Source organism: Nyctereutes procyonoides, unplaced genomic scaffold (genome assembly GCF_905146905.1).
Source record: "Nyctereutes procyonoides isolate TBG_1078 unplaced genomic scaffold, NYPRO_anot_genome, whole genome shotgun sequence".
In the NCBI taxonomy this organism is placed as follows: Eukaryota; Metazoa; Chordata; class Mammalia; order Carnivora; family Canidae; genus Nyctereutes; species Nyctereutes procyonoides.
The window spans coordinates 1,885,779-1,907,399 of NW_026575046.1; the positions used below are offsets into that span (position 1 = coordinate 1,885,779).

Here is a 21,621-nt window from a genome sequence, read left to right on the forward strand (position 1 = left end):
TGTGGTGGAGACCTGCAAGACCTCTGGACCTTGAGTCAGCCTAGGACAGTGCCTGGATGTTTGTGGTGGTCCCGGAAGAAATGTGTTAAGTGGGTTTGAATGCTCCATACAATCTGATCCAATACGCACACGATTATTGTACATTTGTTCAGAAACTACAGATATAGACCTAAGGGATGCAGTGATATAGTCACTTACATCACAAATGAAATAACCAAGCCTTGGGGAATTAAAAAAATGGCTTATCATAGGGGCTAGTAGTGGCTCTTGATGTGAAATGTTGGGGTCTGGGAGCAAACTGTCAAGAAAGAATTCTTCAGATGTCTTTGGCGCCAAAAAAGGTGATTTTATTAAAGCCGGGGGACAGAACGTATGGACAGAAAGAGCTGCCCCAGGGTTGTAAGATGTGACTGATTATATACTTCCAAGTTGAGAAGGATGTAGGAATAGCAGAAGTCTCCCAAGAATTTGGAGGCAAGGGTTCCAGGACTGTCATAGTCATGAGCCCCTTTAGACCAAGGAGCTGTAAATTGTCAGGAAGTTTATTTTTTTCTTTAAAGATCTTATTTATTTATTTGAGAGAGAGGGAGGGAGGGTGTGCACAAGTAGGGGAAGGGGCAGAGGCAGAGGGAGAAGCTGACTGTGCTGAGTAGGGGCCCCGATGTGGGGCTCCATCCCAGGACCCTGGGATCATGACCTGAGCCTCATTTTTTCTATATTTCTTTTACCTTTTCTCCACATCGGCCGTAGTGAGATTCAAACCCAAGTTGAACACATACTGTTTAAGATTCACGTTCACAAAATCATGCAGTTACTGATGTTAGTTCCAAGGAGAGTGATTGGGGTGAGTTCTGTTGTGGCCTGAACAGCCCGAGAGGGACTGTCCTGAGGCCTAGTGTAGGTGCTTGGTTTTCAGTTCACACATTGGGAAGGTATTTAGCATTTGGTCAGCAGGCCGGTAGCAACGTGATCTTGGTGTGGCTTGGAACGCAGCGAGTTGCTCCCTGATTCCAAGAAAACTGCTCGTGGACTTGGGCAATCAATTTTTTTGACTTGCTTTTTCTAAGCCTATAGGAAAAAATAGAGAAATGGCTGACTTCTTGCCTACGTTTTATGCTAAGATTAAGGAAGGATATGTGGTAGTTCTTTACTTTGTGTTTGAATATATTACTTTATAGCTGTAGATGGAAAATAAAATATTCCTAGGAAAAGGGTTTATTGATATTTCCATTTTAAAACTATCCTTGAACTCCAAAACAAGTGAAATGGACAAAACCGAGTATTGTGCGTGGCCCTTTGCCACAGCCTCCCAGTCTTACCTAAAGCAAGTAAGATGGAAATAGAGTTTGGAAAACTCTCTCTCTTTCCCAAAGTTTCTTTAAAGCACATTTCAAGACATTTTGATTTTTTTTTTTTTCTGGAACATTTTCCCCGTATATACTGGGCTCACTTAGTCATTTGGTGTTCCTAGTTGGCATTCATCTTTTCTCACCAGGAGGCATCTGTTCTTATCATTGTAAGGTTTTGCACATTTAGTAACATTTACTTGCTCTTAAAAAAAAAAAAATCTACAGATTATATAATAAGTATTGCAGGCTTTAATCTAGGATTGAAATGTTAAGGAAAATGATTATTTTGATGGTAATTGAATCAACTTCCATTCGTTGGGCCATTTTGAATGCGGTGGGTGATCTGTTCTACCTCAGTTTACTTCATCTTGAAATTTGAAGTTCCCACCCATGACACGTTAACGGGCCGAGAAATGGTTTCAGGCACAGAAGTTTAACCGGGTACATTTAAAGCTCTAATTGGCTAATTGGCCTCGTGGACTGATGCCTGAGGGAGGCAGCGCCCCATCTGGCAAGGGGAGGGGAGCTCCAAGAAATCCTGCAAAACGGAGGGTGTTCCTAGGAAGGAGGGTGGCCGAGGAGGCCCTGGGTAGAGGAGGGAGGCTGGCCTCGGGTAGGGGAGGCTGGCCTTGGGTAGGGCGCCTGGCCTGGGGAGGGGACAGCGGCTGCTGGGGCCGCTCGGGAGGGCTTCGCTGAAGTCCTCGCTGAGGCCAGCGCCCGTGTTGCTAGGGCAGGTGGGGGCCGTGGCTGGGTTGGGGGCTCAGCCCCGGGCCCGGGCCTTCTTTCTAACCGGGCAGGGGAAGGTGGCTGCAGATGGCCTTCCCAGTGCCCGGCCGCCTGTGGTCTCCCTGCGGAGCTGCTCAAGGCCTCTGACACCCCCACTCCTGTTGCCCGGGTGAGAGCGAGCAGCCGAGGCCCGGGGGAGCCACCAAGGCTCCGGAGGAAGGGGGGCCCATTGCCAGGGGGTCACGGTGGTGCTCCTGCAGGCAGTGTGGCCTGGGGGGCTGCGGGCCCAGCAGGCACCCGAGGCCCGGGGGGGTGGGCAGGGGGTCCCCAGAGCCACCGCTGGCCTAGTGCAGTGCCCCCGGCCGAGCTGTGGGCCCGGGGCCTTTGCAGCAGGGGATCCCCGTGCCAGGGTGTGCACCCAACTCCCGTGCAGCTGCCAGTGCTGCTCCTTGTGTGGCTGCCCCGAAGCCGGGGGGGGGGCAGGGGGTGAGGGCCCCGGGGTGGGTGGTAGCAGGTGTCAGGATGGAAAGTGGCCGATGGTGCTCAGGGGTGGGCCACCGGACAGCAGAGCCGACTGGGCCCTGAGCTGGGCCGGTAGCTGGGGGATGCGCCCCCCGGTTGGATGCAGCGAGCTGTCCTTCCAGCTTGGTCCCAGCCCTCAGGCCGCCAGGAGCCACCCTGGTCTTCAGGACTCTCACGGTTCGCTTTTCACGGATGCTGCAGAAGCTTGCCCTGCCTCGGTGGCGCTGCGCATTCCGGGCCACACTGCTCCGTGCGTGGCCCCCGAGCCACCGCCTTCAGCTCTCACAGGGTCAGCTGGTGGAAAAATAGGGTTTGTGGTTGTTTTTTTTAGGACCCATAAAGGGTCTGGAGATAAAAGACCCAGGGACACTGCTCAGGGCGTGTTGAGAAATTTCAAGAGCCAGGTGGCCATTCCTAAAAGGGGGGGACCGGGGTGCATTACGAGTACGTTACATGTCACGCTGTGTTTAAAACTCGACACTGTAGGGGCCTCTTGAAAACAGCCACCGCGTAGTGTCCGCCTGTGGATTTAATACGTTCTTTCTTAATTCAGCAGAGGTTTCCTAAACCTTTATTTGCTTTCTGGTAGGCCTAACACCAAGACAAAAAGCAGATTCCTTGTTTAAAAAATCAAGGGCATGTATACAATATTTTAGGATGGTTTTCATCAAAAATGATTAAAATATGAAATTGCTTCGGGGCTGGAGATACTGCATTCAGTACCGATGCCAGAACCACAAGGTACGTTAAAATGTCAATATGGGGCAATTTTAAATGGTCATAAAACGTGTGAAGCAGCCCTTCGTGATCAGAGATGGAGAAACTGGCAACAAGCTGCAGTTCCTCCCCGCGGAGGTGGACCTGCTGCCCGCGCCTTGGCCCTTCGTCCGTCTGTCCGTCCGTCCGTCTTTGTCCAGCGGGCAGCCCCGAGCAGTCGGTTGTGGCTGCAGGCCCAGGAAGGTCTGTGTAGTTCAGCAAGAAGCAGCAGAAATATCTCCACTTCTAGAAGTCCTCCCCCAGCCCTGTGCTTTATTTAATTCTGTCTCGAGAGTCTGAAATTAGTTACCGTGATAGGACATGCCGGTCTCCCGGGTCTGTGGATGGGAGGAGTGGTTCTGGAGTGATCTTAGCTTGCATTTCCCGAGCTGGTTGTGGTTCATGTACTGGCTCTTACTGATTAAGCCGACGGGTGATCCCTATGCAGTCGGATGTCAGGACGCTGCATGTAAAGGGCCGCTCGTTACGTGCACACAAATAACGACATAAATGCACAGCAGACTCCGAAAGCACATGTGACTATTGACCAGATTAAGTAACACGTGTTCTGATAGTGTGGGCTGCATGTGGCAGGATGCTTTAAACAGGAGGGGAAAAAAAGACCCTCTGCGTTCAGTCAGCTTTATAGTCAAAGACAAGCTTAACCGTCCTCTGTGGTAGCGTTAGCACCGTCATCAATTTGGTTTGATGGGTGAACGGACAATCGGTGGGAGGTAAACTTTGAAAAACTGGTTTCTACATTACCTATATAAAAACTTCAAGAATATCTTGTCAGTATTATTGCAGTGACTTGTGCATCCTCCTCTTTAATTATGCCATGAGTCCTATTGCCGTAGAATTTGCCATCCTGGGTGATACCTGGACCTTGGCCATGTCTCATTTAATGGAACGGTCGTGTCAGTTATAATTGTGCGTACCTCTTTCTACTGTTAAGTGACAGCTGAGTTTATATGACGGGATTTACACTCATGGTTCTTCCATTTGAGAAGTTCATACTTTGGAAATCACATATTTCAGTGTGTGCTGGGTCTGCAATCTTTATCGAGAAATGATCGTGAATTAGCAACCCAGTATGAAATCTTTGTTCGGGGGTTTTCAGATACGTGTTAAATACACCTGAAGAAACTCTTTAGGTCAATGCTCAAGGAAGGCAAGATTGGTTTTACTGCTACAACTGCCCACCCGGTACACCAGAATACGACGAGCTAAGCAACGGTGCTACTGACCACTAGCCACAGATGGACGGCCTCCTGAAGGCTCTAGACCAGATTGCATGATCAGGGAAGAGTAAGTGTAGAAAAGTAGTTCTTAAGAATTGGCGTCCTCCTTATACTTACATGGAACGTAAGTATCTAGAGACCAACTGGCTTCCCTTTAATAATGCAGGGAACCTATTTGCTTTACTTTTGCACATCAAGTTGTTCCACAGTAAGACCTCACTGGGGTCAGTGGTCAGTGGTCACCCTTAGCATCTTAGTTGATGAAATGTCTTTTTCCTCCTTGCCCTGGAGAAATCCTAAGTGTTGTGACATGAAAGAAGCTAAGTGATAAAATAATAAATGACGTAGGTAGATAGGGACCTAAACTACTAAAAGATAAGCAAGTGTTTCAAACGTTCATGATTTAACATTCACTACAGAGAGGTCTTACCGAGATCGTAGCGAGTCTTTGTTCTGGAATAAATCCGAGTTGACCACACTGACCTGGAAGAAAGTGATGTGGGTGCGGGGTCTGGGCACGCCCCTGACTTAGACTTGCCCTCGCTCCTTCCCCTCCCTCCCCATCTGTATGGTAAGTAAACTTGGCCAAGCTCGACTTCGACTTCCGTCCTGAGTTTTCCAGAACCTTGAACCATCAGTGATGTCTCCTCCTTGTTTCTCCTTTAGTCCCTTTCTTTATTCCTGGTCTCTTCCCATCCCCCATCCATATTTGCAGCTCTTCCCAACTCTGTCTTGACAGCGTTGCAAATTCTTGTCTTGACTTTTGCTGTTGCTTTAGCAACGCTCTTTAACACTGACCGTTGTGCATATGCTCTGGCTCCTTTTGCACTCCAAGCCCTCTTTAAGGGACACTGTCCTCACTCTTCTACCTGAGTCACTCCAGGGTCAGTAGCTGACAACTCCTCACCAGACCGGATTGCACAATTTCTGTCCTCATCTCTCCTGACCTCTTTGCAGCAGCATGCACAACCTCCACGCTGCCTCCTAAGACCCTCCCTTGCTCAGAAAGCAACTTTCTGAGACACACACTTTTCTTCTTTCCCAGCTCCTTTAAGAGCTCATTTTCCACTCCTGCCACCTAAACATCAACATCCTAGTAGACAACTTTTATAGATTTATATTCCATCATCCCTCCCTCCAGGTAAATACATCCTCCCCTCGCTCCTAAATCTCGAGGGTTTTCTTGCAATCTGAACTAGACCTTCCTGTTTTTCATGTACAGACTTTCTACTTTCCTATTTTTGTCTACGTGTAGTGTCGCCGTCTTTCAAGGCAGTGGATCATGGTGGCTGGGGCCTCGTGTAAGAGCCAGCATGCGTGGGCCCCATGTCATCTCCAGGCTAGTAGTTGCATGAGCATCCTAGGTGAATATACCTGCAACACGCCTTCGTGTCCTCGGGGTAAAGTGAAGGTAGTAACAGTTCCTTCCTTGTAGGATTGATGAGGCAGGTCATGAGTTTAATACGCCTAAAAGTTAAGTGGTAAGAGTCCTAAGCAGACTGAGAACGATGTAAGTTCTTTCCGTATTTCTACCATCTCCGATCCCGTCTTTTCTATGAAACTTTCCTGATACCCTGACTCCAACTAAAGATAATCTCTTTGGGGGAAAACTATGATTTTTCGCTAAGGACACTTAACTTACTCTCATTTTAATTGTCTCTGTATGTCTTCTCCCCTGTCAGGCTACTGGATGTGTTTTGCTCACTTGTCCTGTTCATGGCTTGTTATACTTGTACCCACTTAAAAAAAGTTGTCTTCCCATTAAGATAGGTCTGTTTTCCTAGAATAATTTCTGAACACTTGAAGTTCTTGAGGTCACTCTGCATGTTTGTTTTTTTTTTTTTTTTTAAGATTTTATGTTTAAGCAGTCTCTGTGTGGGGCTAGAACTCACAACCCTGAGATCAAGGGTTGTGTGCTCCACCGACTGAGCCAGCCAGGTGCCCCTGTCTGCTGGGTTTTTGCGGAGAGATCCCCAAAGATAACTTGAGGATGCTTCTGTACTTCATGAAGGAGAATAATAGAGACGTCACTTGTGGTTCATTTTCATTTGTATCAGAGACCTCTCTGATTTTATAGATCTAGTTCTTCTTAACTCTTTGGGAAAATTGGGTTGTAGAAGTATGAGTGTGTCTGTCCTTTTTTCCAAGTATTTCTTGCACATTTTCATAGTATACTTTCACAGTGCTTTTTATTATGACAAAGGGATAAACTCTCTTAAATGTTTTAGAAACTTAGACATGGGTTGACAATTCTTGCTACAGTTCCCTCTCCCCAAGGGACATTCCCATCCCCTCTGTGGTAGTGATCTTACAGTTGCTGACTAGAGAAGCTTTGACTCAACCAGACACTGAGAACAGTAATTCCAACAATGGAAATCATCACCAGGCATTGATAAAACCTCACAGCAAATCACTGCGACCAAGCGCACTTTGGTAGGAATCCCAAAAACACATGTCGGCAATAGGATATTCATTTCATTTATTTCTCTTTTAGAATAAAAGTTATAACTATTTAAAAGAAAAGGAGTAGTCGTTTGTTGATATCAGAAATTGTTGGACTTAACTGCCTTCTTTCCTCTGTTCTTATTGAATATAGCTTTTGGGTTTTTTTGTTTTTAAACATTTTATTTATTTATTCATGAGAGACACAGAGAGAGGCAGAGATACAGGCAGAGGGAGAAGCGGGCTCCCTGCAGGGAGCCTGATGTGGGACTCAATCCTGGGACCCCCAGGAATACACCCTGGGCCAAGGCACGTGCTAAACCGCGGAGCCACCCAGGGATCTCCTGAATATAGCTTTTGAATTTGTTGTGTTTCTTCATTCTTTGTAGATTCTTTCTTAAAAGGCCAATTCTACCCCCAGTCTTATCCTATCGTTTGCTTTGGCTTGGATGTTTTTGTGACCAGAGTCATTATAAACCCAGTTGGTCTGGTGAAGAGTTTGTTTGCAGATGCAATTCATGAGTCAGTTCTGACTTTATAGATTACATTAAAAAAATCAATAATGGATCACTTTGTTTATAAACCTGTTGAAGCTTTGCAGCCCTGAATTCACAATCGCTTGTTCAAGGATACAGTTCTTATGCTCCGGCTGTACATTTAACTTTTTCAGGAAACATTGATTCATTCTCAGCATCCTTGTGAAGCAGATAGATTTTCTTCTGATTATAGAATGGAACCAAAATCACAAAGAGACTGCGTCTTGCACTGATCGCACCATGAAGCAGCAATCAAACCAGGAATAACACTCCAGTCTCTGACGCACGCTGTGGCATGTTCATGTTGTGTTGCTATATATGTGGAGTCATCGTCTTCATTCTGTGTAATCTGTTCGCTATCATCCTTAAAAACTCCTTTGCCCTGGTTCTAGGTAAAATGGTTAGTTCATCCAGATTGACATTTTCAAAATCAAAACTTGACAATGGATGGGACCTTTGGATGATTCAAACTGGCCTATATAGGAAGGTGCCTAGATATTATTAGCACAGAGAAAGAAGGCATAAATAGGAATAGCGTGTGAGGTTGTAAATATAGTAACTTTTGGATCATATGGGAGAAATTCTGTATTAGTCATTTTTTTCTGGTTTGGTTTTATATGCCAGTTAAGTATACCAGTGATTTTCATTGTCACAGAATTGTGTTGTTCACTGACCGAGTAACAAAAATGTGCTAATATCCTAATGAGAAATGGAACTGGGTGATGTTGTGGAGTATGTAGTGATTGGTGAAAGGGTACAGTGTATGGTTGTGAGGTAGTTAACGCCTGGAAACTATGTCATTATGCAAGGTTGCATTTGCTGAAGTGGGGCAGTGCTGTAACTGGGGCTTGCATTTTTGTTCCAAAGACTCTGGCAATGCTAATGGATAGAACCAGCACGGTGCTGCTGAAATAAAGAATCAGCCATCACAAGTGGTAATTCTCTGCACATCAGCACATCTAGAATTCGGTACATGGACAAAGATAGATATTAACATTGAACTCCCAATAATTTTGCTTGCCACCGAGACACAGATGGGTTCTTGAGAGCTATTTGGAGGGGCCTGGGGAGCTGAAGAGGAGATTGGGAGACCCTGGCTTCCAGTTACAGGTTGAGGGAGTCTCAGGGATGAAAGGTACAGCGTAGGGAATACAATCCGTGGTGTCAGCAGCGTTGCGTGCTGACAGGTGGCAGCTACATTGGTGAGCACAGCATAACGTACAGGCTTGTTGACTCAACTGTGTCGCAGCCCTGAAGCTAATGTACCAGTGTGCTTCAACTACCATTAAAAAAATCATCTGGGAAGTACGAGGCAGGAAACATATTTTTCAATTTAAAAAACTTTTAAAAATCTAGCAAAATAGGAAATCTTCCCTGCTACATAGAGGAAGAAAGCACAGCCTGGGAGAGAGGAGGTTGTCTGGTGACACAGGTAATCAGCAGAAGCAGACTCCTTCCCCGGTGCTCCCCTGAAGACACGCAGATTCCTCAAATCCTCCTTCTCTCCATTTCTTATCACCCAAGTCTGTTTTGATGGCAGTAGGACGATGGAGGTGAGAGGAGTGTCCTGGAAAAAGAAAGGAAAAAAAAAAAAAAAGGCGAGCAAGCCATTAGGATGACCCAGTTCTCCAGAGGGACTCTCCAGGGTGGCTGGTGGGCATGCTCCTGAGACCTGCCTCAAAGGATTGAAATCTTCAAGTTAGTCATGACAATGCCGCTGTTCCTTCTACTCAGACGTCCTCTTGATCCGACGTTTCTCCTTCTCTCTTTCACCTGCACCCCAACCACACTGTTCAGTAAGTATTGTATTTTGGGGACTCAGGAAAGGCAAGTGTGAATGATAGTGCTCCCAGAAGCCCCACATTTCACTGCCAAGCCAGAGGAACAACTCCATAATGGCTAAAGTAGCGTCCATAGGTGCTCTCCAGGTAAGCAGGCCTCTGCCTTCCTATGTTTGAAAACACTGGCAGTTTTCTCGACTGAAGTTGAAGGCCATCGAGGTGTTTTCACTCGTAGCAGCCTTAGGGCTTGAGAGTCCCTGCTCTGAAAGGGGGAGAGCTGTCTTCTGTCTCTGGAGGCTACTGAGCATCAAGGAGCTCCCCCACGCCACAGCAACTGGCGTCTGCCAGCCTGGGCTCCTTTCTGAGCACGGGGAAGGCAGGGTGGGGCAGAGCACCACGGGCTTCCTATTCCAGAATGCCACTGCCTTAGCTTTGGTGCACAGTGGAGTCAAGGTGTGACTCCCCGGAGTGTGAGAGAGATTCATTCTTCTGTGCCCTGGACAGGTCCTGCTGGAGAAGCTTGCAGGAGGGAATCTTGGGCTTCCACTGTCATAAGTTAAAAATGGCAGAAAACGATTGGGTCTGAGGGAGGAGTAGATTTCCAGAAGGATCCATGTACGGGAGGTGGAGAGAGACTTTACTCAAAATGAGAAATGTCCTGTGCCGCCTGTCTCATTCAGTCGCGTGCTTACTTTCTTGTTGATGTGAAGCCGATGAATCTTTGCCCTTACAGTGTGTAAAGTCACCATGACCTCACGCTGATGTTACCAAAGCAAAGTTGACATTTAAAACCTATCACTAGCCTGGACTCTTTCCCAACGCACAGACTCCAAATAAAATCTTCTAAAGTGTGGCTTTCTGGGGCACCTGGGTGGCTCAGTCGGTTGAGTCTCTGCCTTCAACCCAAGTGACAATCCCAGGGTCCTGGGATCGAGCCTCGCATTGGGCTCCCTGCTCAACGAGGCATCTGCTTCTCCCTCTGCCTCTCCTCTCCACATTCTCTCTCTCTCTCTCTCTCTCAAATGTAAATAAAATAGGTTTAAAAAAATAGAATGTTGCTTTCTGATAGCTTTGTAAAAATGGTGATACGTCCCAGTTTTGTTTTGTGTAGCTTCCCTGTGACAATAACTGTAGAAATGAATTCTACCTTGATTTAAAAAAAAAAGTTATTCATGAGAGATGTCTCAGGTAAACCTGTTTAATGAAGTTCTGAACATAGAATCTAAAAAGATACAGACCTTTATGAACAAGTTGGATTCTTTTTTTCCCCCCTTGGAAGAAATATTCCATATTTCTGTGCTCAGCTAAAGACAAAACAAACAAAAAGTGTCCTACCCAAGTAGACGGTAAAATTGATGGATGACAATAGTGCTTATGTGTTAAGCTCTTTGGATTCCTCAAAAGAAGGAAAAGAGAAGGAGTCCTTTGCGAAAACCTTCAACTTTGGCAAAATTTAGACCATTTTTATGGTACTGGGCAATCCATATTTATTCTGTCTCAGGAATTTAAGCCACCTTTTCCCATAAAATTCAAGATACTGTTTTTTCCCCCATGAGAAGATCAACCTCTAGGTAGAAGCAAAATTGTCCTGTGAATCTCAAATGCCGATTGCCAGCTCTTGGGTTTGAAGGAGTTTGTGGTTAGGAGCTTGAGAATTTTAGCACTTAACTGAAGAAGAAGTGAATCTAATCACTGCTTAGATAATTTTTCTCACCCGTAGCAAGTGGGTGTAAGCTGGTTTCTGGCAGACAAAATAGACTTTGTCAGGAGGCCACACATGACTAAGTGCTTCATGTTAGTGTCCCATGAAACAGTATAATCTTGCTTTAGAAAGAAGGCAGGTTCCCCATTTACACAAAGCGGTGTTCCTGAAGGCTTTGCAAACACCATTGGTGCTCTCTGCTAATTCTGGATGAGGCATTTAAGTCACTGACTTTTTTTTTTTTTGAGTGTTAAGTGGATGAATTGTTCTATTAAATTGGACCTAAGAACTCTTCCTTCGTGGTTTTTCTCAATATTTCTACACAGCACTAAATGGAATGTCATGGTAGCTTGAGGGACTTCTGAAGGATCCTCTGTAGATGGACTTAAATTCTATTGAAAAGATAGTTTAAAAATATTTTTAGCAATGCATAAAAAGGAAGATGGCTAGCCTTTGTTTTTAGAAAATGCTCCTTCTTAGAGTTTGGCATAGGGCAGATCTTGGCAAGCAGGACCACCAATGGTTGGTAGATGACCCATCAAAAGTAGGTCAAGGGAAACAACTGAGCATCTTCTATAAACACAACACCACAGAATAGTTCTGCATGAGCAAAGCCAAATAAATGTAATTTTTCTGACAGTTATGTCTGCATCTGACATGTTTTCAGAGTTCAGGTCCAGTCCCACTCATTACCTATGGAGCTGATATACTCTGAAAATGTTTCCTAAATATAATTGAAGGGGGGCCTGGGTGGCTCAGTTGGTGAAGCATCTGACTTTTGATTTCAGCTGAGGTCATGATCTCCGTGTCATGGGATTGAGCCCCATATTGCACTCCTTGGTCAATGGGGAGTCTGCTGGAGATTCCCTCTCTCTCTCCTCACTCCATGCACCTCCCTGTCTCTCTCTCTTTCTAAAATAAATAAATCTTAAAAAAAAATAATAATAAGTGTAGGGACACCTGGGTGGCTCAGTGGTTGAGCATCTGCCTTTGCCTTAGGGTGTGACCCTCGGGTCCTGGGATCCCACATTGGGCTCCCCGAAGGGAGCCTGCTTCTCCCTCTGCCTGTGTCTCTGCCTCTCTCTCTCTCTCTGTGTCTCTCATGAATAAATAGATACAATCTTTTTAAAAAATAAAAAAAATAAGTGTAATTGAAAATATCCAAAAATATTTCTTGATCTTTAGATGTTTTATAAATTTTTATTTCTAATTTTTAGCCAGCTTCATGTTTGTCAAAATTCTGGTACATTTATCATACATTAGATGTACAAAGAAATCCAATTGCAGCAGTAAACCAACTGATTGTCAGTGTCATCATCAGGGTGCAAGATGGGGTAAGTTTTTTGTGATGATCCTTAGCAGGAATATAGAACTGCATTGATTGTCTTAGTCTGTTCCAGCTGCTCTAAGAGAGTACCGTGGACTGGGTGGCTTCGACACAACAGAGATTTGTTTCTCACAGTTCTGGGGGCAAGGAGTCCAAGATCAGGGAGTAGCATGGTCAGGTTCTGGCTAAGGCCCTCTCTGCGGTTGCAAAATGCCGACTTCTTGCTGCGTCCTTACCATTATGGAAGGGGTGAGGGAGATCTGTGGGGTCCCTTTCATAAGGGCACCAGACCCATTCATGAAGGCTCTACCCTCATGACCTAAGCACCTCCAGTGGCCCCGCCTCCCCATACCATCAGCTTGGGGATTAGTTTTCAGCTTAGGAATTTTGGGAGGACACCAACATTCAGACCATGATATTGACCATACACATTTTCCACACATAGCATTTTGTTACGTCACAAGCATTCATAAAATACACACACACACACACACACACACACACATCGCCTGCCCCCCGCCCCCGAGAATGAACTTTAAATATCTTCATTTTACTGAATAGGAAATTTGAGACCCAGAAGGGAAGGTGATTTGCTCAGTGGTAAGCAAATTATTGACAGCTGGGGACCAGCACTCAGCACGCTTGCCATTTTTAGCAAACTTCATACTGAGTGCTAGGTGGTTTGTTTTTGACACATATTAAAGAAATTCATAATTTATTTAACTTTTTTCTAGATGACATTTTGTCCTCTGCCTTTCTGCCTTTATTTTCCCAAAATGAGAGACTAGATTTTAATTCCGGAGGCTGTGCTGGTGATAGATTGGTTTGTTTTAAGGTAAGAAGATTTTTCAGTGCCGATCAGGAAAGTTCTGGATGAGCTGATCATATTAGAGCTTGCAAGAATTGTTGTTTAATGAAATTCTGGGGGGAATTCGGCTTGTACAGAGGTGATTTCAACCCCATGTATCTGGGGGTTGTGCGTACAAAATAAATATGACTTAGGTGATTTTCAGTGGCTAAGAAGCATCTTCCGTGTGCCCTGATAGGCTTCCTAGAGTGGAAAGTAAAAAAGAATTGGGAGAACTTTGTAGGGGAGGGCATCTCTGTTAGAGTATGTTGATTACAGCAATTTCAAATTTCTTGCCCTTAATCCCCCAGAGAAATTTTTTAATGTAAAATTTAAGCTCTTAAGGGTTCATCCTTTTTTTTTTTTTTTTTTAGGTTTCAAGATCTATAGGATCACATTTTCTTTTTTTTAATGGATAGATGTATAGTATCCAATTTCCTAGTTGAACATGTAAACAGGATTTTGTTTTATAAGAAAAAAATACATGTCAGCTTCAAGACTCAACAGAATATTTGTTTTGGAGAAATAATTAATAACCTTATTTTTAGGCCATTTATTACTTTCCTTCATATACTCATTTGAGGCCCAAACCCATCACCTTACCTTGCCTGCCTCACTAGGGAGTTGCTCTTTTATGTGCTTTTCTCCCTCTGAAGGTGTTAGAGAAACACACCCTTGGAGTTTTCATGAAAGTTCATGAATACACACTATTATTTATTAGGAAAAGTCATTAGCTGCCAATAAACAGAGACACTGAGTGTGTAGTGGGAGGGCTGTGAGGTCAGTGTCAGGAGGTGGTGGGTGTGGAGGCCGCCCCTGAGATCCCTGACAGGTGTAGAGAGTGCACCACCACCACGGTCCCTCCTCTGACCTTTCATGGCCTCCCTTCTGGCTTCCCTCTTCCTGTTCCAGGTTGCTTTGGCCCACGAACAGCGCTAGAGTCATCCTTTCTCTCCTCTCATCACCGAAAAGCAGAACTTTAATTCTTCTGGGGTATTTGTGTCCAACTAGGGAGAGGTTTGGTTTTGTAAGATTAGGGGAATAAGTCACAGGACAGCTGTGGGAGATTTCAAACACTATGTTAGGACCTTCATAGGATTAGAGTATTGGCACTTTATAGGAGAAAAGATTCCTCTGCAGAAAGTTGAAAACAAGCCAGGGGGGCTGGGGCATTTGACGGTGTTACCTCCCTTCGTAAGAAATGGATGTTTAGCTGAGATAAGGCATAGACCCAAGTTTTTGGCCTTTCACATATATAATAGACAGTAAATGAGTTTTAACTGCAGATTTTGGGTCTGTCGTCATCCTGATGACTGAAAGGAAAATGATTTCTTGCTATAATAGACTCTTAAAGTTTTAAAGAGTCTTCTGTACATAAAACACTCGGATCAAAGAAATAGACCCTCTAACTATTAGAGCATGGTGACAGTATGGTGACAAGAGCTAGCTTCTCTTGCACACACACCTGGTCAGCAGGAGCCAGCTTGAAACACACATACCAAAAATCTTCTTGAGATGACTTGAGAGATCTCAAATCTTTTAAGATGACATCTCAAAATATTTTTAAATATTCTTTTAATTACAGGGCTTCTGAGGCCTGATTGCTGAGCTTGTGTGTTTGAAGCCCATGTTCTGCTATTCCCTTGGGGTTTACAAGCCCAGAACTACCTCAGAATTGGAAAATTAAATGATGGGGAAAGGAATTAACATTTATTGCAGACTCATGAAATGTCAGATGTTGGCCTGATGCCTCACATTAAATTCTCCTAAGGTTGGCATTTTTTTTTTTTTAACAATACAGGAAATGGAAGGACGATGAGGTTAAGCCACTTGCCCAAGGATTCCGGGCAGGTGAGCTGGGGAGGTGGGATTCATGGCAACATCTTAGGAGTCAACCATGACACAACATGCAAACACTCCATGAAATAATTCTTGTCCAGAATTTTCAGATTAAACACAGCCGAGTGCTCTCTGTGTTGTTGACTGTTACTTTCTATGCCAACATGAAGCCATAAATCTATAGTTTTGGCCCTTGTGACCTCAGATTGTAATGTTAAAGGACAACTCTGGAGTTTGCTTCCCTTTGACATATTTAAGCCAAGAGATCTACAGCAGTGTTTGATTATTGCATCAGCACATGGCGCTTAGCTTAATGCATCGGCGTGGGGCTCAGTTTTTAATGACAAGTGAGTGTCCCAGATGTGGGGAAATGCAAAGGTGGTCTTAGCCTTCACTGTAGCTCAGACTTAGCTTTAAATGAAGTGATTATTTGTTGCTGGGTTTTTTTTTAACTTTTTTTTTTTAAGCTTAGATGTTTCAACTTAAAACTTTCTACGTCAACTAATTTCTTTGAAAATTAGAAGTAGCCAATATGAGAGAAATAATTAAAATACATGCCCAGCGTTCTCCTTATTTGTTAAGGATCCTGATACAAAGCTTCACTGACAAATGGGACCATGAAAAGATTAGGGGCAGAGAATACCTGAAGTTCTGAATTTCATCATTATCTTGATGACATCTTGAGTTCTGAGTCACCCCATATCTGCATCAACCTTGTGACCCAGGGTGGGTCACATTCCTGAGACGAGCTCTGTCCGGTTATCAGCTTGTTTATGATGTTCCCTTTGATCTCCTGGATGGTGCCTTTTCGCCTTAATTCTGTTGGATTTGACCTTTTGCTTATAGTACTGCCCCATGAGCTAGTTAGAATTTCCATATGGGTAAAAGGAGGATGCTAATGGTCTATTTACTCCCTAATGGTAAATATCATTGAGAAGATTAAATAAGATCATTGAGTAATGTGTTTAGGATTAGTTTAGGATTAGGGTTTTGGGGGATCCCTGGGTGGCGCAGAAGTTTAGCGCCTGCCTTTGGCCCAGGGCGAGATCCTGGAGGCCCGGGATCCAATCCCACATCGGGCTCCCGGTGCATGGAGCCTGCTTCTCCCTCTGCCTGTGTCTCTGCCTCTCTCTCTCTCTCTCTCTCTCTCTCTCTCTCTGTGTGACTATCAGACTATCATAAATAAATAAATAAATAAAATTAAAAAAAAAGGATTAGGGTTTTGCTTGACACTCAGGAAACCATTAATAGATTTTTAAATTACAGTTAATTTGCCCCTGTGCATATGCAAGGCTTTCATCCACATTGTCTTAGGAAACAACCAGACTACCCTGCTTTTCTGGGGTTCTGGTGGATTCTATTAGCCTTCTTCCTCCTGTACCCCAGTGTAACAAACACAAGAAAGTTAGCAAAAAGTAGGGGTGTTTATTAACTTGGTGTTTGAAAAACAAATAGGGATGGAGACTTTCTTACGTACAACTTGATTATGTGCATGCATTTCCTACCCAGAAATGAATCGCAGCTGGGCTGAAAGAATAGAAAGTGGCCCTGTGTTTCAGAAAACCAATTTTAGTAACACAGATTTTAGGTTTGTAAACCAACATGATTTTAAGCCTCTGGGGATGACTATATAGAATTTCATGCTGTGTGTGTCAGAAAGAGGCACTCCTATGTTCTGTTCAGAAGGCACACCGCATTTGTACTCTGTCTTCTATTCTGTAATTTCTAAGTTGGTGTATGGGTTTCTATTATAGAATTGGAGAATACATAGAAAAAGCAGAGCTGTCAGGTGTTTTGTTTCTTAGCTCTCACCTATTGTACCAAAATACATCTCGAAATATCAGAGCTGGAAGTCCTGCACACTGGCTGGTTAAGAACTCAGAGTCATAAACTACAATTGAGAACACTGGTCCAACTTCTGTCTTTATATTTTCATTTACTGCTTTGTGATTGCTTATGTGATTAAAGTATATTTAATTGTATTTCTACCGCCGTATATATTTGCCCCCCACTTCTGAGGGAAAAATAGCCAAAAATTAAGTCAAATAGAGCCCAGTGGATGTCTGAAGTGGGGTGACCAAAGCCATTCGTTTTTTAAAAGAGATGTGTAAGAGAAATTCTTTCCTAACGTAATAAAGGCCTTCCTTCAGACTAGGAAATTATTTCGGTCATCTTTCAACTTATTGCTTTTTTCTTCCTCCAACATGAAAGACCTTCCAGACAGGAAATTCACATATAGGGTGGAAATGAGCAGATAGAGACAAATTTTGACTGAAGAATAGTGTTCTCCTACTCAACACCCAGCTTTTAAATAAGATAAATGTAGATTATTTAACTGCCCTGAATCATGGTTCAAAGAACTGTAAGGAATAAAATTTTCTGTTCTAAATGAATGACATAAAAAAAAAAAAAAAAAAAAGAAAAGAAAAAAGTGACTGGTCAATGAGAACTTTATCATTCAACCCAGAGTCCTTCACCTGAGACAGAACCAGGTCACCTGTGACCTGTACATTCTAACCCCCACTAGGGCCGGGGACAAGGCTGGCTCTCTCCTGGACTTTTGGATTATTGGGATTCGTTTTCATATCAGAGGAGAAAAATTAAGGATTCAAATACAGTTGTAGTTTCTAATGCCAGAATCAAAGGCCTCCAACGAGTTGAGGACTTTACCTGGAGTAGAAAGTCTGTTAATGACCATCGAATTAGTTTGAATTCTAATCAGGTAATTGATCACGAAGGACATTTTTATATACTACAGAAGTCTTTATTTTAAGCCAAAAAAATCTCAGAAAGCAATGAATACAGGTCTGACACAACAAGCTAAATGTAACTGGAGACACTATCTGTGCTTTTCATTTCTTAAGCGATAGTTTTCCTTTATCTGGTCCTGCTTAATCAGGAAATAGGCCCAATACTACTTGCCTTTGGTCTTTGAAGATACGTGTGCTTATGTGGGCATATATATGAGTAAGGGAGTTTCAAAGGAGTTTGTAGTGTGAGATTATTTTCTAGAAATTTGAGATTTGTGCTTCACTACAGCTCTGCCCTTTCTCTGGAAAGTATGTTAAGATGATGAAGCCTTTTCCCAGCTCCACCACCATGTGAAATGGCTGCATCTGCCATTTTGTGCACGGGTGCTCAACACCTAGTCCCCAGGCTGTTGGTCAGGAGGCACATGAGAAACAAACACTGCTCCACCTCTGTTTACCATCGATAAGCTTAGTGTTTAATCGCGGATTCTCTGATCTCGGTTGATTATTTCCTCAACTTGCTGCAAGGAGACACTGGATCACTGAGCTCTTTACTTTCTATCTTTCTATAATTTTCTTTTCTTTCTTTCTTTTTCTTCTTCTTTTTTTTTTTTTTTAGAATTTTTGATTGTAGCAAAATACAGGTAACGTGAACTTTATTTTATTTTATTATTTTTGTTTTCCTGGTAACCATTTTAAAGTGTAGGCTTCGAGAGCATTCTGGAGTCTTTATTGGTGAACTGTGGCCTCTTTCACTTTTCCTACTCAGAGGCAGCGTCGTGGTCCATGATGGCTGCTAAAACAAACTACCACAGACCAAGTGGCGTGTAAATCAGAGTTTATTTCTCCCAGTTCTGCAGGCTGGGAAGCCCCAGGGGAAGGTGCAGGCACATGTGGCACCGGGGGACCGTCGTGGGCGCTCTGATGCCTGTGCTGGGTCCAGGGACCTCTAGGGAAGGGGGTCCCTTCCGTGCTGCCCTCTGTGGGGGTGGGGGTGCCCCATTCACGGCCTCATCACCTCCTAAGGCCATCACCTTGGGGCTCAGGATTTCAGCCTTTGGGGGTGCCTGGGAGGCCCAGTGGTTGAGCGTTGGCATCGGGCTCAGGGTCGAGTCCCGTGTGGGGCTCGGGGTGGTGGGGGGCAGGTGGGGGGGCAGGGGTACGACCTTCCCTCTGTGTGGGGCTGGGGGCCGCGGGGGCAGGTGGGGGCAGGTGGGGAGCAGGGGCCGGACCTTCCCCCTGCGTGGGGCTCTGGGCGGCGGAGGGCAGGTGGGGGGCAGGGGCACGACCTTCCCCCCGTGGGGGGCAGGGAGCATGACTTTCCCCCCGCGTGGGGCTCAGGGCGGCGAGGGCAAGTGGGGGCAGTGGGGGTCAGGAGGCACGACCTTCCCCCCCCCCCCCGCGCGGGGCTGGGCGGTGGGGGCAGGTGGGGGGCAGGGGCACGACCTTCCCCCCGTGGGAGGCAGGGAGCATGACTTCCCCCCCGTGTGGGCTCAGGGCAGCGAGGGCAGGTGGGGGCAGTGGGGGTCAGGAGGCACGACCTTCCCCCCGCGTGGGGCTGGGGCGGGGCGGTGGGGGCAGGTGGGGGGCAGGGGCACGACCTTCCCCCCGTGGGGGGCAGGGAGCATGACTTCCCCCCGTGTCGGCTCAGGGCGGCGAGGGCAGGTGGGGGCAGTGGGGGTCAGGAGGCACGACCTTCCCCCCGCGTGGGGCTGGGGCGGGGCGGTGGGGGCAGGTGGGGGGCAGGGGCACGACCTTCCCGCCCCCCCAGCCACGAGTAACCCCTCCTTGTGCCCTGTCGTGTTCTGCTGTGTTACAGAAACTCCAAGATGGGCGGTAAGCTGAGCAAGAAGAAGAAGGGGTACAACGTGAACGATGAGAAGGCCAAGGACAAGGACAAGAAGGCCGAAGGGGCGGGGACCGAAGAGGAGGGAACCCAGAAGGAGAGCGAGCCCCAGGCGGCCGCCGAGAGCGCCGAGGTGAAGGAGGGCAAGGAGGAGAAGGCCGACAAGGACGGGCCCGACGCGGACGCCAAGCCCGAAGACAAGGAAGGCGACAAAGACACGGCGGCGGCCAAGGAAGACGCCCCGAAGGCGGAGCCCGAGCCCACGGAGGCGGAGGGGGCGGCCGACGGCAAGGCCGAGCCCCCCCAGAAGGCTGAGGCCGAGCCGGCGGCCGGCGACGCCCCCCAGGCCCCGGAGCCCGAGCCGGCGACCCAGGCTGCGGCTGCGGCGGGGGAGCAGGGCCAGGAGCCCGGGGAACCCGCAAAGACTGAGGCTCCCGCAGCTCCCGGCGCGCAGGAGACGAAAAGCGACGGGGCCCCGGCTTCAGACTCAAAACCCAGCAGCGGCGGCAGCAGCAGCGCCGAGGCGGCCCCGTCCAGCAAGGAGAGCCCGGCGGCCACGGCGGCCCAGGCCCAGAGCTCGGCCGCGGCCCAGGCCCAGAGCTCGGCCGCCGCCCCCGGCGCCCCCGCGGACGACGCGCCCCCTGCCGGCCACACCGAGCAAGCCGTCGCGCTGGCCGACTGACTCGACGGCCGGCCGACTGACTCGACGGCCAGCCGGGCCGCCGCCTGTGTCCCCCCCTGTGTCTCTCCCCTCTGTCTCTCTCTCCTCTACTAACTCGTTTCACATCGGAAGTAATGATATGTATTGCCCAAGGAGGAAAAACACGAAAGCAAAAAAAAAAAAAAAAAAAAAACCACACACACACACACACACACACACACACAAAAAAAAACAAAACAACAAAAAAAAGAAGGATGTTGTCCCATCGAGGGAGGGAGGGGGTGGGGAGAATCCAAATAGTATTTTTGTGGGGGAAATATCTAATATACCTTCAGTCAACTTTACCAATCAGTCCTGGATTTTAAAGCTCAATGTCTGAAAGTACAGTACATCTTTTGTACCTGAACTGCTGTCACATGCGCTCCGCCGCTAAGATCCGAGTATCTTGTCTTCTGCGAGGGGGTTGGGAGTGATGCGTTTGATTCTGCCCGCAGGGCCTCTGCCAAGGCAATCAGATCTTTATGAAAGCAGTATTTTCTGTGTTTTCTTGTTAATTTACAGCTTTTCTTATTTTGATATTTTTTTAATGTTGTGGATGAATGCCAACTTTCAGACAGCCCACTAAGCCTGTCCACATGTATCTCGATGCCAACACTCCATTCTTCCTCCCCAGGTATTTTTGGGAGTAACAAACATTCTCTCATCCTACTTAGCCTCCCTAGATTTCTCATGACGAGTTAATGCATGTCCGTGGTTGGGTGCACCTGTAGTTCTGTTTATTGGTCAGTGGAGATGAAAAAAAAAAAAAGTCTGCGTTCATTGCAGTTCCGGTTTCTCTTCCATTCTGTGTCACAGACACCAACACACCACTCATTGGAAAATGGAAAAAAATAAAAATAAAAAAAAATGTACAATGGATGCATTGAAATTATATGTAATTGTATAAATGGTGCAACAGTAATAAAGTTAAACAATTAAAAAGAAGTGATGAAGACTCTTGGTTTTCTTTTACCGCTCCTTCCTCCTGGGTGATCTCTGGAGACAACAGAGCGCCCTATTAGACACTTTCTTGGTAGTATTTGGTTAGGTGTCTAGAGCAGTATGCTCACACTTCTGGGAACGTTATCCGTTTAAACAATAGCTGGTGGATCAGTGTCAATAAATTATCTTGGAGAGGCTAAATTGAAAACTGACAATGGCTATGGATATGTGCCCTCCAAAAACAAGGGGGATTGATTTACTTGGAACAAATATTTTGAATAAAACAAGAGACAGTAAGTGCAGCTGACCTTGAAA

The 21,621-nt window shown here is 45.9% G+C and overlaps 1 protein-coding gene across 5 annotated transcripts in view; it reads left to right on the forward strand.

The window, feature by feature from the left end:
• Positions 1-21,309, forward strand: part of BASP1 (brain abundant membrane attached signal protein 1) — a 57,055-nt gene extending 35,746 nt beyond the window's left edge. For all 5 annotated transcript variants that reach the window (XM_055325886.1, XM_055325884.1, XM_055325883.1 and 2 more), the window contains exon 2: positions 19,638-21,309. In XM_055325886.1, the coding sequence (XP_055181861.1) occupies positions 19,648-20,346 (699 nt within the window). In that variant the 5' untranslated portion in view covers positions 19,638-19,647 and the 3' untranslated portion in view covers positions 20,347-21,309. The remainder of the gene's footprint in view (positions 1-19,637) is intronic.
• The last annotated feature ends 312 nt before the right edge of the window (positions 21,310-21,621 follow it).